This window comes from Copadichromis virginalis, linkage group LG4, assembly GCF_057382275.1.
Source record: "Copadichromis virginalis isolate Kocher_CV1m ecotype Utaka linkage group LG4, C_Virginalis_male_GT1.1, whole genome shotgun sequence".
Taxonomy (NCBI): Eukaryota; Metazoa; Chordata; class Actinopteri; order Cichliformes; family Cichlidae; genus Copadichromis; species Copadichromis virginalis.
Genome location: NC_140621.1, coordinates 9,348,692 through 9,365,567, shown reverse-complemented (window position 1 = coordinate 9,365,567; position 16,876 = coordinate 9,348,692). Strand labels below are relative to the sequence as shown.

Genomic DNA, 16,876 nt, shown 5'->3' with positions numbered 1-16,876 from the left:
ATCCCAAACTCATATCAAAACTGTTTTTGGAATAACCAAAGCAGGCTAATATTAAGCTTCTGGCCTTTCTAATGCCCTGACCTCAGATTTGTCCATTATACTTAAAAGCTGTGTCTTTGCCAGAAAACCAAGCCATTAAAATGACATATTTATGTGTATGCATATATCTGAGCCCTTATGTGCACGTTTGATTAGAGGAAATATCCAATTAAAACCCAAGTTATTAAAGTTGTATGCTGCATAATCTCCCATCATGAAAAAAGAACAGTTCAAAGAAATAATTAAAAGCCCAAATTTATATGTAAACTCCTGACAACAACCCCATAACTGAGGATTATGCATCATGTTTAACAGCTGAAGAAATACCTTATTTACTACTTATTTCTGCAAGCTTAGTGGACTGAAAAAAGTTTTAGTTCTAGTAACATCAATACTCTTACATCGACATGTATTTAAGTGCCAAGTAAAGGCACGGGTGCATGACTCAATTATTTTTTTCAAATGCAACAACTCGAGTGTAGAGAGGCATTCTCTGAAGTACCTCAAAGAACATGCCTGAGTTATGAATAACATAAACAATTAAGAAGAAGTGGTCCATCCATTAGCCAATGAAGACTGTTGAGCTGATGTAGGTGAAGGGAAATGGTGATTAATAGTAAGAAGAAAATCAAAACAAGAAAAGGGAGGACAGAGGGGACTGGGGAAAGAGTAGAGAGGAAGATGGGCAGAGGCTTGGCCCCACGTACAATAGACAGCATGAGAGAACCCAGAACATCCTGCAGAGAAGCCCTGGAGATGGGTGGAATCGGCGACACCACACCCTGGAACCAAAGTAACCCACACTGACTATAACTACAGTTATACAAACATACAAAAAGGAAGTCTCTCTCTCTCTCTCTCTCTCTCTCTCTCACACACACATATGCCCATAGAGCTCATTAGCAGAACACTAAATGTTCACTGCATCTGTATAGACTGTGATTTTATGCTTCATATTGCTTTTACTTTCCCACGCTGTCAAACTCAATTCTGTCAACATCACTCTCTCAGAGTCATTTTCTTTCCAGCCTTATGAAAGTAATCAGCCTCTGTTCCACGTGTTTTAAATCTTATTGACCATTTGATCAAGTTGCCACAAATAACCACAATTTACGAAAAAGACTAGAATGAAGTCATGGACCCACTATTAATCAAGTGTGTCATCACATGAGCCAAAGTGTGAAAAAAGGTGTGGTTTATTGCCACCAAAAGTTTCAGGTGAGAACACCCTGTCATGCGAACTATGTGAACTTCTCGTTCAAACCATCTGTCTTACAAAACATGAACAGTGGTGTCCTCAAGTGAGTGACCTTTATCCTTTGAGTCTAGGTGTAGAGCTGAGCCTTGTCCTGTCAAGGTAGCTCTTCTATGTTTTGCTATCTGGCTGCTGTTGTTTCTCCGGTGTTGAGGTCTGTGCACTCCTTGCTGCATTGCACAGTATATAACTATTTCCCTTAGCTTTTTTTTTTTTTTAGGGAGTTTTGTCGAGTACTTGTGTTGAGCCTTCCATCCTCCTCAAATCCAACAGCACAGGCCAGAAACAGAAAACGATTATCTTTTGTATCTTTCAAGATGAACTTTTTATTTCCACTGAGTTGATGTGAACAGCACAGGTTTTGACCCAAATATCATCCAACTATCTGTATCAGTCGCTAGATGTTATCACTTTGAAAGAGCCAAGAGCTTCCTCTAATGTAAAGGTTCGATATAGTGGGTCATACTGGGGAGCCCATGGCACATTCATGCTTTTGTCTATAGAAATCCTCGTACTTAAAATATGTGGCAGTAAGGCAGAGGGCTAACAGTGTGCAAATCTGATCAGGGATAAAGCTGGTGTGTTGTGTAAGGAGCTGTCTTGCTGTATTTGCCTTTATTTGACAGTCTGCACTGCCTCTGTTGTGGTTATACAAGTAAAAAGTGAGACACCATGAATTCATCTGGATTTTTGTTTGCTGGTGAAGTAGAATTTTTTAATGTGATAGGTGTTCTGCCACCAAGGAGCTGCCTCAGTGATGGATGAGTCACCTTCCTCATCCTCCTCCTCTACTTCCTCTATTATATATCACTGGGATTAAGAAGGTCCGTAAAAAGTATTCCGTTTACTGTCTAACAATATACTTATTTGAAGTCAGGAGCACTCCACCCTGTCATGGGAGCTATGTGAACTTCTGCACTATACACAGTGTGGTCCGGTGTCCACCATCCGGTTACCACCATGACAGGTGGTTTGTGGCTGCAGCCCAGTGCAGCAGCCTCAGCAACAGAGGTGCTGCACATGATTCATTTGAACTCAATGTCCCTAGTCTCCCTTGGAATGCCACCTCTCCCTTTAGAAGCTCTGCCTAAGGTGCAAATTGAAGATCTCGGGACCAGGGCCTCTGCTCGGCATTCCCAGACCACCCTCACTATATGTTTAGGTGTGCCAGGTCTGTCCAGCATCCTCCCCCACCACTGATGTTGAGTTGGATTAGGTGGTGGGGGAGAATGCTGATCAGTTGACAGCTCAGCTCAGCCCCTCTCTTGGACACCCAAGTGTCCAAGAGTGTTCTGGTGCCACATGTACTCATGGACACCTTTAGGTTCTAACACGGTATTTGTTATGGACAAAGTGTGGTTTGCACAAGAGTCCAGTAACAGAACATCACTCAGGTTCAGATTAGGCAGGCCATTCCTCTTAGTCACGCCCCTTCCTCAGGTCTCACTGAGTCCCCAGGTGAAGCACTCTCAAGCACCCCACCAAGGGTTTTCAAGGCCGGGTACTGTGAACTGTCATTTGGTGCATAAATGAGCTAACCCCCCTCGTCCACTGGAAAAACCTCCAATATACAGGCAGCAAGGTGAGGGGATACCAAGATACCCACCCGAGCCCACTGCCTCTCACAAAGGGCAACTCCAGACTGGGACATAGTCCAGCCCTCTTCAGGAGACTGGTTCCAGAGCCTAAATCCTGTGTTGAGGTGAGTCCAACTATATCTAGTCATTATCTCTCAACCTCACACACTAGCTCAGGCTCTTTCCCCACCAGAGAGGTGGGGAAAGAGCATCCTGCAGGTGGTAAGCATACAGGAGTGTGGACCCATGTCCCTTCTTCAGGCTGCACCCGGCCAGGCCCCATGGGTTGAGGCCTGGCCCCCAGGCGCTCTCCCCCTCAGCTCCCCTGCACGGGCTTGGCTTCAGGTTGGGGGTCCAGTAACTCCATCCTGGGAAGGGTGAACGGTTCCCTTGATCTTACACTCATACGGGTCTTCTGTAATGCTCTTTGTCTGGCCCCTCACCCAGGACCAATTTGCCAAGGAAGACCCTACCAGGAGGCAAAAGCCGCCTGACAACTAGCCCGTGGAATACACAAAACCATCTTCATGTTGGGGGTCACTAATCACATCCTTCAATAATGACTCATGCCACTTACCTGTGTGGCACCTCGCATTGTGCATTATGAATATTCCACATTATATTCCAAACAAACAAAGAAGAAGAACATTAAAACAAATCAGTGTTTAATATGTTACAAAAAAGTTGAAATATGACAAATTCATATCCAAACAACTAATAACTTGCGAATGGAAAGTGTCACGACAAGACTTCCGTCTCTCTAGCAACCTTCTCCACCTTATGTGGTGTTCCCAGGCCAACCGAGAGACATAATTTCTCTCCAGCATGTCCTGTATCTATCCCCTCGGTGGGACATGGCCAGCCTGAACACCTTACCTAGGATGTGACTGCCTCAGCTGGCTTTTTTGATGTGGTGGAGTAGCAGCTCTACTTGGGGCCCCTCCTGAATCACTCAACTCCTCACACTATTGCCAAGGGAGAGCCCATCCACCTTTAAAAAAGCTCATATCGGCTTCTATCCACATTCTCATTGTGTTGTCTTTAAAAGAACTAACAACAATAGTGTTAACAAAAAGATCAGACTTTTCAACAACAATGCAGAGAGCTGCATAACATTTATGACACAGCTATTTACCCAAACTGACCATCAGTTAAAATTAACAATGAGATTAAACAACTAGTATGTGTGACCATAGCAACGATCAGATATCTAGTCAACTAGTCGTGTACAATCCTACTGTGCATCCTAATATTTAATTTATCCCTTACTTTTGTCTTATTCAAATGTTACTGGCAATTTATGTCACATTTAAAAATATATATATTTTATTCAGTTCTGAGCTAATAAGATTCAAAGGTTGCTTCCAATTTTCAGCATTTCAGCATTCAGGATTTCAGCAGATCCCAAGATATATATATTTTGTTTAAATCACACATTTTACAAATAATTATTATACATAAAAACCTGGCCCTAATACACCATAATAGGGATGGACCGATCCGATATTACGTATCGGTCTGATACTGACCTAAATTACTGGATCGGATATCGGAGAGAAATAAAAAAATGTAATCTGATCCATTAAATATCAGGAAAGCATCTCACAAAGCTTGCGACACGGCGTAACTCAGCGGCTGTGGTCTGCGAGACCTGTCGGCGGTCTGGTTGAGCATTTGGAGCCTCGCTACCAAACCGGCATTTCATCTCCGAGAAAGTTATCCCAGCGAGAAGTAAAGAAAGTGTGTAAGTTCATCTCTGAATGTTAGTAAAGCATTCCCACGTTAAGCTTAACAACTGATATATGGAGCGACTGCCTCTTCTCTCTCCCTCCCTCTCCTGTTGCTACTGCAATCATGAAACTGATCAATGATCAGCTGATCGGCTTTTCTCTCTTGTTTGTTTTTGGCCCACTTTGCACCAGAAAGAGGAAACCAGCGGCTAAACAACAGCAGCATGTTTAAGCTTGATAAACTGCTGTTAGATTTTATTTAATATTACTTTCCACACCAGGATCCTTTTCTACGTAGCTGACGGCTGGTAACTGTGCAGGGGTGGGTCTAGCAAAGTTTAGCCAGGGGGGCAGTTAGGCCATTAACAGGGAAAGGGGGGCACAAAGACATACTTTTCTTTCTTATTCTCATTTAAAATGTCTGGCTTTTAATAAATAATTATCTGAATCTTACACCCAAAGTTTTTTATCTGATGTAAAAGAATATACAAGTCCATTACTGTATATAGTAACTATAAAGTCTAATATATCCTAGTAAGCTACAGTACTTTTTCCTTTGAGAAGGTACCATCTGTGCAGTCTGCAATTCTGTTGAAGAGAGATGTTGAATCTATTTAATTACTCTTGAAAATAATTGATTTCTGTGCAATTTCTTTCACACTGCATCAAAATAAAGTTGATTACGTTGATTAAGCATCATGAGGTGGAGGGTGGGGTGTGGCTCCCTATGTTTTTTTCTTTTGCTGGGAGTTGGCAGCCCTATTAGTTAGGCTGCTAAATTTTTCTGCTAAGTACTCTTTAAAATACCAGAATAGGGAGGATGGTGCAGGTTTAAGTTTATTAGATTGATCAGTATTGCTGAACTATGAAATATTTTGGGTGCAGTGTATTATTTGCATACAGGTATAACTAAATAGCTTTAGTGTTTTTTTTATTAAACTTGAGTATGAACTTATACAAAATGCAGCAAGATATTAAAAAAAACAGTTTTATTGATTAAAAAATACACTTTATCGGATTCATATCGGTATCGGCAGATATCTAAATTTATGATATCGGTATTGTGTCGGACATAAAGTGGTATCGTGCCATCTCTACACCATAATACACACCCATCTTCACATCTTTCATCTTAAAAGGTATTTTGTAATCCTGTTGATATTTACGGCTCATCTTGGACAATTTTTGTCACACACTAATTTAAATACTTTAACAAACTATTACTTCAGCAAATGATATTCAGTTTCATCATTGCACACTGCAAAATTGTGGCGTTTTTTTTTTTTTTGTTTGCTTGTTGCGTTGGGTTTTTTACTGAGGTGCATCTGGATATTTTGTAATCAGTTGCTAAAAACGAATTCCTTCATATTCATTAACATTACTCGTAGAAGCCATCCTTCATTTTGAGCTAAGTCTGCACATTTTAGTATGGTACACATCATGATTAATTTCAGAACATGAAAAATTCACCTACCAATGTTTTGATACAGGTTAGAGATTGTACTTTCTGAAGGAACAGCTGGCTCTAGGAGGGAGACAAAAAGAAGTCAAATGTGCAAACATGTCATGCATTCATTCCTGAAATAAATGTAAACTTTTAACCAATCGCCTTAGGACCCTGTAAACAGACAGTTGATTCAAGCGAGCAGTTGTTTCAAGAGCAGACAGTAAATCACTGTGATTGCAAAGCCATCATTGCAAAGCCATTGCAAAGCAATCATGTGTGTAATCATGCACACAAAATGATGGCTTCTTTGTGTTCTACACATGGAGGTTGTTGATATGGGGAGGAATGAAAACGAATTATTGGTTCTTTTACTAGTTAGCTAACATAAACTAATGTTAGTCTATTGAACCAATGAACCGATCTTGTGACATATAACATTCTGTACTGACAGAAGACTCAATACTGAATCACAGGCTCCTCCATGGTCCTGAAACTGTACAATGGCTATGCAAAATAAAGGGCATTGGTTGTAACTGTGTTTTCTGCTTTGACAAACCAATAAGGCAGTCTTTAAGATGACGCATTGACATTTTATATAGGAAATGTAGCTATGTACATATCCTAGACATATTTCCTATATTAGTAATCCTCACCAGAGTAGTAGCGTGTTTTATCTTCTGAACAATTCCATTGTGACCAAGGTACTGTAGGGACAGCCAGAGAGGCAGTGCCCGTAGCTTCTCCACAGGGTGGCTGGAAGTTAAACCTGCTGCCAGAGACTGGGAGACACAGTACAGAGACGCAAAGCAATGAGGGAGTTGCACAAACATAATTCCCAAGACCCCACTGGATCACCAAAAGATGTCACAAAAGTGATCACAATATGCACTCTTTCAGTTTCTCTGAAAATGATGTCAGCCCACCAGTGCAGGGTCTTCATGTCTGTAGAGGGTGACAGCAGTCACAGCCGGCAGTCCTAGCCACGGACCTGGTGTCAGTGTCATACTGTCACTTCTGGTGGCTGCCTGCAGAGACATGAAAGACCAATACCGATACACAGAACTTACATTAACACTTACAAGAATGGCGCATACATTGGAGGCTGTGGGAAGGAGAGAATCAAGTGCTCTTATTTCTGTTGAGTTTCTAAACTTTCACTTGTATCTTCAAAACAAATTAAAGGAACACTTTTAATCAGTGAAGAATCAAGACATTCAAACTTTTGGGATATATCTGGTAAGTAGTAAAAGGGGTTGGTCATCAGTTTCAACTGCTCTAGTGTTAATGAACACAAGTGCACTAGAGGGGCGACAATGAGACAACCGCCAAAGCTGACTGTTTTACATTTGACTGGGGTCAGTGTCACTACTGGCAGCATGAGATGGTATCTGGATCCTATGGAGGTCCCACAGGTAGTCCAACACCTCCAATTGCCAAAAGATTGTCATAGAAGGTAGTACTGGTAACAGTAAAGTGCCCAATATCCTCTAGTTTGCCCTGTGCTCACTGCCTGGCAACATGGATCCTAACTGGCATTTACCATAGGACACAAGAACGGGAATCCGGTAAAAAAAAATTTTTTATTAAGTCCTGATATGTAAAACCTTTGAATTTCAATGGAGTGTGCTTTCTTTTTTTACAGTTGTAGTATAACCCCATATTGGATAGATTTTAATATAAGTTTACCATGATAGAAGAGGTGACCTGACCCAGTGCTAGGGTTGCCAGATTAACCCTGAAAAAGAAAACACATAATCAGCTAACATTACAGCAGCGATGTAAATTTAAAAAAAAAACAACTCCACTTTTTCTTCAAGAATTAGTGGCAAAGAGCAGTGCAAACCAAGCTTTTGCTATAATTGTACAGGTAAGAAAATGGATGAAGACAAGAGAGTTAGACATAATTGGGATCACGTCAATACACAGCTAGATTTCTGGAACCGGTCTCCTGAAGAAGAGCTCAATTTTGTTCTTTTGAAGTTGTCTTTGGTGAGAGGCAGCAGGCAGGGGTGGTTTGGTTTGGTTAGGCCACGAATATAGGCTTTCAGTCTGCCTCAAAGCAATTCTGGCAAACCATCAGGGGGAAGTGTTGCTCTACTTACCTGTCTATTTTTTGCAGATGACGTGGTTATGTTAGCCTCACTAGGCAAAGACTGGAGAACCTCCAAGTCTTAGGCCATGGTTCTCAGCTGGAAAAGGATGGAGTACCCTGTCTAGGTTTCTGGGGCTTTATTCAAGAGTAAGGAGGGAGTTGAGTGAGAGACAGATAGCAGAATTGTACTGATTGACTATGGTGAAGAGTGAGCTGAATGTGAAAGTAAAGATGACAATTCACTGATTGAGCGACTCTCTTCCCTTTGATATGTCCTTGAGCTCTGGGTATTGACTGAAATGATGATATTGCAAATACAAGAAGTGGAAATTAGTTTTCTCAGAAATGTAGTTGAGCTCTTCCTTGGAGAAAGGGCTAGTGATAAAGAGCTCGTCCATTGAGAAGGGGCTTAGAGTGTGGAGAGCAAGGAGCAGTTGGGGTGATTTGAACGTATGACTGGGACGGCTCACTGATGTCAAATGTTTCACACATGTCCGTGAAGGTTCACAGTCATCCAGGTCATGGTAGTCTATGCCCAGAGTCAGGTCTGAGCATATCTGCTTAGACTGCTGCCTCAACAATAACCCACATAACCTGACAGATAGTGTTCGGATTGATCCAAACAAATTGGCTTCTTTTTTTCAGCTGCTTGGCAGCAACCAAGTATCATTTTCGAGCCACCATAATATCACAGAAGCTGGGTCATCGAAAATGTACTTTGCATGAATATAAAATCAGTCTAAACATCCATTTGAAATTGTTTTGTTTTTGCAATCCATCTATTTTAGAGGTTGACAGGAGCTACCCACCCCTCTACATGAAGCCACATGTTGTACTGATCACACAGTTCCTTCAGTCGACCTAACTTGTCTGTGTGCCCTGCTCCAGGGGTACCTGAAAAATTAAAATAATGGATAAGTGGAAGAGAATGGATGGTTGGATGAATGGAAATATACCAAAAACATATAATTAAGTCACTGAAGTTCATATTCAAAATGCAGAGTATTCTCTGCATTCTGAATTGCTGTTTTACCATCAAATGTATCATCTTTAACTCTTTAAGCACAGACATATATAAAGTGCAATGTATAAACTGTGACTGTCATTTACCTGCATTGGCAATCAGCAACAAAGGAAGCTTCCCTGCATTTATGTCCTCTTTGATGAGTTTTTCCAACAGGGCAACATCCTGACGATGACAAAAAGGATCCAAGCCAAAATAGTTTTTATCTAAACTACCTGACAGATAGGTGTATGTGTTTTTCTAATCTGTGTTCTCCTACCATTTGGTGTTGGGATCCAAAGAGGGTGTTGCATGGCACTGTGCACAAACTGGAGAGAGGCAGGCCAAGCTAATGATACAAACACTGGCATGAAAATCACTATCTATTGTGTATTCAACTGGATGAAGTACAAGAGATCCTATATAATGGTAATACTGTCCTTCCACCCCCCCCCCCCCCCCCCAAAAAGAAACCAAAAAAAAACAAAGGAAAAATGAAGGAAAAAGTCTGAAGTGTATAAGTTACAATATTATTATTTCAGGTTTGATTAAAAAAAAAAGTGGAATCAAAGGATAAAAGCAGTGTCATCTCTGGTGCCTTTCCCCTCGAAGCAATCATGCTAGGTAAACACATTGTTACATACATTGACAAAAAATGTATGATTAATCACCCCAAAACTAAAGGAATAGTGCTCTACTTCTAAAATTAGTTGGTAGTGTAGGATTGGATCTGCCATTACAGTGACTTTAGGTGTATTCCTATAAAGTATTTACACACGCCTTTTTTAAAGCTCGTGTGTCCCAGCCATCCTACCTGGCTGCACAGATGCTGTCCGAGACCAGGCCTGCAGGAGGCACTCTGATAGATGACTGGCTGCCTGGTGTTTAGGACCACATAACCCTCAGTGGCATATTCTTCATAGCGAGCGTTGATAACGAGCCGGCACACTTTTACAAGGCCATCCCTGTCATCCTCATGAAAGCAGGTAGACCCATTCTCATACCTGAGGAACAGATGAGCAGCATGGACGGTTGGACAGTGCAAAAGGATTAAAGTAATAGTCCAAATAAGCAAATTTCATTATGAGAAATATTTCTGTTGTTTTGATTCAGCAATGCGCCCCAGGGCAGCTGTGGCAACAATGTAGCTTGCCATCACCAGTGTGTGAATGTGTGGATGACTGAATGTAGTGTAAAGTGCTTTGGGCTCCTTAGGGACTAAGTAAAGCGCTATACAAATACAGGCCATTTATGACGCTATGAGAAAGACTTGATAAAGCCAGGTTAGGATGAGAACACTTTGAGAGTGTTCATTGAGAAATATAGAAAAGGCGATAAAGAGCTGCACTGTGCTGTTGTAGATCTAGAGAAAGCATACGATAGGGTGCCAAGAGAGCAACTGTGGCAGTACATGAGGAAGTCAGTAGTGGCAGAGACGTATATATGAGGCCGGTACAGGACATGAAATGAGGACAGCAACACAGTGCTGAGATGTCTAGTGTTACAGATGGGTTCAAGATGCGAGTGGGATTACATCAACAATCAGTTCTGAGCCCCTTCTTGCTTTCACTGGTGATGGATAGGTTAACACTTGAGGTCAGGCCGGAGTCTCTGCGGTGTTCGCAGATGTATAAGAGAGCGTGGAATGGTAGAGATAAAGTCAATAGAAACAAGACAAATATATGCGTGTGAATGAGAGGGAGACAGGTATAAGAGTGAAGCTGGATGAGTTTAAATACCCGTGGATAACCAACCGAAGCAATAGACAGTGCACAAGAGAGGTGAAGCAGGGAGTGCAGGGAGGGTTGACTCGATGGAGACGAGTGAAGAACTGTTAAAAATTAGATGCTAAATATAACGGCAGTATATTAGGACTCTGTTCTATATTGGCATATTTTTAAGATTTTATTTTAAAAAATAGCAAGCTCATTTGCATGAAGAGGGGAGCTGGAAAGGTGGCCTCCAAAACATAATGTAGAGGTGCCCCTGGTGCCTTCCTCGTCAGGCCTTGCAAAATCAAAACTTGCTTTGTAGAAACAATATCAATTCAAACAATACTTCTTATTCTTCTGTAAATATTTCATGAAGTCTGTAGCGAAAAGGAATTGGTCCTGTTATTATCAGTCTGAAGAAGTCACCAAGTCAGCATGTTTGTAGACCTCATTTTCAGAAATCTTTTAATAATTAAGACAAGATGTCATATGGCATGTGCATGATGGTGATTTCCACAGACACACAGCTGCAGGGTCATACCTGAAGAGCCTGCAGAGCCACAGGGTGGTGTCAGACTGGATCCGAGTGGTCAGCTTTCGCAGTTGTTCTTTGTCCATCATTGAGATGTAGGCTGCCAGGCTGTGACCCAGCAATGCCATCTGACCGTGTTCACCCACATTCTGCATCCTGTTGAACACAGCACTTTCTGATGAGCCTTTTCTGATTAGCCTTGTGCGGACTATTATTGTGAAATGGCGGTATGTAAATAAAACTGACTTACTTCTGACTGGGTTTATCCTCTTCATCCTCCTCTTCATGAATAAGGTTATGAACCAGGCGCAGTACAGTGGCAACATCCTGACCACTGCACAGGAGACATGAGGAACAGTTCTCACAGTTCATATCAAATGTACTATAATGTACTGAAGTGAGTGGAGCAAAATCTAAAAGTCCAACAACAAAGCGTTCCCTGTCAGCTTCTCTCTATCCCTCCCTTTATATTCACTTTGAAACTTGTTGAGAAGTAGGACTTATCTTTGCCTATTCAGAAAATATTCTGCCGTCTCTCGTTTCCAGTGCTGATTCACTGGTATTGCTGGTATCAGTTCAGTGACTTCAAAAAAAATAAAATTTAAATCAGGATGCACAAGTTTAAATGTATTTTTTTCTCTGATCCACACAGACTCAACACTGATAAATGGAGTGCATCTGGAAAGTATTCCCAGTGCTTGATTTGTTTCACATTTAACCATGCTACAGCCTTTCTCTAAAATGAATTACATGTTTTCCGCACACAAAAGATGTCTCTGTACATTCCTGCATCGTTCCTGCTGCCCCACAGCATGATGCTGCCACCACCATACTTCACTGCAGGGATGGTTTTGGCAAAGTGTCGAGCAGTGCCTGGTTTCCTCCAGTCAGGCTGTCATGTGTATTTTACTGAGGCTTGGGTTCCATCTGCCCCCTCTACCATACAGACCTGACTGGCAACAGAAATGGCTATCCTCCTGGAAGGTTCTCATTTCTCTACAGAGCAATGCTGGAGCTCTGTCAGAGGTCCAGCTGTAGGAAGAGTCCTGCTGGCTCCAAACTCCTTCATCATGGAGGCCACTGTGCTCATTAGGGCCTTTAATACTGCAGAACTTTTCTGTAGCCTTTCCCAGATCTGTGCTTTGATACAATCCTGTCTTAGAGGTCCTCACACAACACACTGGACTTTATGGCTCAGTTTGTGCTCTGATATGGGACCTTATACTGACAGGGGTGAGCGTTTCCAAATCATGTCCAGTTAACTGAATTTATAACAGGTGGACTCGAATGACAAAGGCAGTGAATATTTATGTTGTTTTTTTATTTTTAAGAAATTTGCAACAATTTCAAGCAATTTTTTTTCACATTGTCATTATGTATAGAGGTTTACATTACTACATTTTAATACATACATCTCATAAGGGTAACACGATAAAATGTGGAACAAGTGAAGCACTGTGAATTCTTAACAAACGCAGTATTGTGAAAAAAGAGGATTCCATGTTCTTTCTCCCACATTAACAAGACAATTAGAATTTACTTCTGTATATCACAACTGCCAAGAAAACAATCTTCAACCTGAACTGCCTGTGTGTGAATATGAGTGTATGTGTTTTTGTCGTGTGTGTGTGTGTGCCTTACTCTCCCTGAAGGGGTCCAGGGATGCAGCTTCTGCTGAAATGCTGTCTCTCTGTTGCTGCCTCCGGCTCTCTAAATAAACAAACAGATTTTGCAAAGTGTTACTTCGCTTTCCGTGTTGTAATATTCTGCCCTGCAGTTGACTGTACTCTGTATCTTAAAAATAAAGGTAATTCAGATATGAAGTAGTTTTATATCTTTTTATTATGGCATTAAATGTCAATACAAACACGTTTTAGTGCAGCAGTAGGTTTGTGTAAGTGCAGTTATCATTTTACAGCCCAGCAGCTCAACATTATGATGAGTTTCCAATGTCCACAATTAAACTTTCAAACCCAAAACAAGAATCTACCTCTCTATATTCCAATAACTCAGACTTGTATGTTGCGGTCCCATAATGCATTGCATTGGTGAGGTCACAATCCCTAACTCAAGATAATTGCTTGGTAGTTTGCTGATATTATTTTGTACCTGCAGTGTGATGAACTCTTACCTCTGTTCCTCTCCCAGGAACCTCATGGCTTCACTCAGATTTTTTCCCACTTGATCCAACGTGGAGTCCACCATATTCTTTAATATGCGAGTGCTCGCTGGAAGAGATTTAAAAACACTGACATTTTATAATCATCATTACTGTTTCAATTTCACTTGTGTGACAAATTTCATTCACTGAACGTGCACATGTACATTCAAGCACACTGATTTTCTGCAGACTGTACAACATGGTGGAGGTTCCAGTGGTGTTATGAATGTTGTCAAACAGATGGACTGGCACTTCTATAGCTATTACTTGTATAGTTTTGGAATCAAGAAACCAAGAAAACGATTCCTGAAAATTACCAAAGGACAAGAGCGTTTGCCTGCTCAGTGTGTTAACAAATAAATGCTGTCCTTTTGTGTTTACACGCTTCAATAAATCGCTGCGTCTAAGCAAAATATAAAGAACTACTTTATGCCATAGGGAAATGGATAAATGATCTATTCTACTAAAAGAAATTGGGTTCAAATTAAAAAGTTTGAAAAGAAACATGCAAAGACTGGGATGGGGATTGTTCCAGCCATGTCATAGCACTACCAGTAGTGTAGTGTAATGTAAACCACAGTGGAAGCTTTTATAAAGTTCAAAAATATCCTAACACATTTATATTATTTACATACTATCTCACAGCTGATTGTAATGACAGAAATTACACATGTATTCCTGGGATTCATTTTCATTTTCATGTCTCTGACAGAAGACATAAAATACTTTAGATTCCACAAGTGCAGCATTACAGTGATTACAAATGCAACAAATAGCTACTGTGATTCTTAATTAATCTTGTCATTACCTTCTTGATGAACTATTTAATTCTATTAAATATTAAGAAACACTGAAAAATGCTGCCCGATAGCTCACAGTAACACATTGTGATAGCTTCTCTAATTAAACCAGCAGCCACTTCACTAACACTTGTAAATAAGAGATATCTATTGTTATAGAGTACATACATAATAAATGAATAATATGGGGGTTACAATCCAATGTACTGTATACACATCATTACATGCAAATTCATCTTGTCTCTGTAATACAATAAAAACCACAGGGGTATAGTGAGGACTAAGATTTGAGAAAAAGACTTTCGCAAAGTGAAAATATGTTTGAAGCACAGACTTTCAGCTTTCATTTAATAGGTTTTTCTTAAAGAGTACTGCATTAAATGTTTAGCAATTACAGCCACGTTTATACACCGTTTCTCATTGGACATTGTCAGTCATTGCACAACTGACTGACAAACAGATCAATGACGAGGTGAGGCCCATTCCCTTTTATTCCATGACAGATTAACCAGAGAGTTTAATCCAGCTACTGAATATTTGGCAGCTGTTCACTGTAACTCTGAGGTTATGTACTTGACAGGCTTACATTTCATTGGTAAAATACAGTATAGCATTCAAATGTGTGTGGACTATCTGAACTTCACTGTGTTTACTCTGCACAGCTGCTGCACAAAACACACTTTTATGAGCCTAATGTTTGAAACATTACTGCAGAGATACAGATGGAGGTGTGCCCACATCAAACACCAACATTAATATGTTACTAATGTCATATTTTTCAAATATATTACCAGTATATATATAAAACTGCTAATTGTGACCTAAATACCAAAGAGAAATATACCATCTATTAAGTCATCTCCTCCCAGTCAGACACGTCTGAAACACCTCACTTAGCAGTCAGCCAGGATGCATCACATTCAGATGGCCAAACTACCTCAGCCGTGGTTAAGATGCAGCAGGTGGTTTTCTGATCTCTCTTCACTTATCTGAAGAGAGCCAGACAGTCCCTTTTGGAGAAAGCTCATTTATACCACTTTTATCCATGATGTCATTCTTTTGGTCATGGCTAGTGGCCACAGGTGAAGATAGTAAGGTAAAGAGGCACAATCACACGTCATCCACTCACCCCGAATCAATTTTTCACGAGAGACCCTGCCAGATGCATTGTACCACGTAAACACAGCTACTGAAATCACATGCGTTTATGAGGAAATGCTCCACAAAGGGGATTTCATACAGTATACGAAAACAAGATAATGTTTGAATATTGTGCATTATTACATTATTGTGTTCAATTAAAAAGAAAAAATAATCACAAAAACGATTAATTATCAATAAACATAGAAGCATAGAAAGCCCTAAATCAAATCCATATTTGCTGTACACACTTTTGCATTGTGTTTGAATTAAGTTTTGACTTGTATAACAGTTTTATTTTATAATAATACAATGGCCTCTTTTAGCCTGCTACAGTGTTATTACTGTATTAGAAGATAGTGTAGCTTCAAATAGAAAAAAGTTTACCATCTGCTCCAAATCTATGCTCTGACAGGCGCACTGCTGCTGTCCTGTTGGGGGAGGAGTTTCGTAGATGTCACATCAGGCTGCTGTCCCTTCCTGGCCTGACAGCAAAGCAGTGTCACCAGCTGCCATACCACTTTAGTGTACATTATGGCGAGGGCTGCTCCATAGGTCCCCTTAGAAATACAGGTTTGGTAGAGGTTCCACCCAGAAGACGGCGAGAGGACAGCGCATAGGAGCAGTGCGTCCGCGCGGGCACGCGGAGCTTGCAGGACACAGACACACACGAGCAAGCGCGCCCACCCCGCTCGGTCCGTCACACACAGCACGGACCGAGCTCTCTCTCCTCTCTTTCACTTACCTTCACTACTCAGCTGACAGGCTGGCCGGCTGTGCACCCCGGACAAACGGATGCAGAAAATCTGTAGCTATGTCACGCCGCAGTGTCCGGTCTGGAGAGCTGCGTGCTGAAATGTTGAATTGGACACGTATTTACTGCTCCGACTTCTTTTAGTTTCCTGCAGACTGAACCGGAGAGTTTACTTCCTGGACCTGACGTGCGACGTGCCTTCGTTCCACGCTGGCAACGCTGACGTCATGGTTTTGTCACAGGACTGTCCAGGTGGCATTTTTTAAAATTTCTATTTTAACGAACACAGAAATAAAACAGTAAAATTACAAATAAATAAGTAAACAAAAATACAAAGCGTGTTAAATCGCAGACTACTCCTTGGGAGGACATGTTTTTTAGTGAGAAAAAAGTGATCCAAAAGGAGTAAACTTTAAATTTAACAGAGAAAAACCCCAAGGTAACGAGTAAATAAAATTAACATTTTAACTTTTTTTTCTTGGAAATTATCTCATGGTCAGTAGGGGTGGGGGGAAAAATCGATACTGTGTAGTATCGTGATATTTTGTTTGCTAATAATGTATCGATACAGGGACAGCAGAAATCGATATTTTGTTACAAAAAAAGTTTTTGTGGACTGGAACATGCTCTGACT

At 40.9% G+C, this 16,876-nt stretch overlaps 1 protein-coding gene across 3 annotated transcripts in view; it reads right to left on the bottom strand.

Moving 5' to 3' along the window:
• The window catches only part of pdxdc1 (pyridoxal-dependent decarboxylase domain containing 1), a 34,156-nt gene extending 17,585 nt beyond the window's left edge, over positions 1 to 16,571 (bottom strand). The window contains exons 1-13 of one of the 3 annotated variants that reach the window (XM_085453379.1): positions 16,234 to 16,570; positions 13,519 to 13,615; positions 13,029 to 13,097; positions 11,638 to 11,721; positions 11,397 to 11,543; positions 9,958 to 10,147; positions 9,424 to 9,492; positions 9,251 to 9,329; positions 8,950 to 9,034; positions 7,735 to 7,783; positions 6,972 to 7,073; positions 6,702 to 6,827; positions 6,076 to 6,126 (exon numbers count right to left, since the gene is read on the bottom strand). In XM_085453379.1, coding sequence (XP_085309505.1) covers positions 6,076 to 6,126; positions 6,702 to 6,827; positions 6,972 to 7,073; positions 7,735 to 7,783; positions 8,950 to 9,034; positions 9,251 to 9,329; positions 9,424 to 9,492; positions 9,958 to 10,147; positions 11,397 to 11,543; positions 11,638 to 11,721; positions 13,029 to 13,097; positions 13,519 to 13,592 — 1,125 coding nt within the window. In that variant the 5' untranslated portion in view covers positions 13,593 to 13,615; positions 16,234 to 16,570. Of the gene's footprint in view, positions 1 to 6,075; positions 6,127 to 6,701; positions 6,828 to 6,971; positions 7,074 to 7,734; positions 7,784 to 8,949; positions 9,035 to 9,250; positions 9,330 to 9,423; positions 9,493 to 9,957; positions 10,148 to 11,396; positions 11,544 to 11,637; positions 11,722 to 13,028; positions 13,098 to 13,518; positions 13,616 to 15,875; positions 16,205 to 16,233 lie in introns of those variants that run through there. The other 2 variants (XM_085453380.1, XM_085453381.1) reach the window with 2 other exon arrangements.
• Between the last annotated feature and the right edge of the window lie 305 nt (positions 16,572 to 16,876).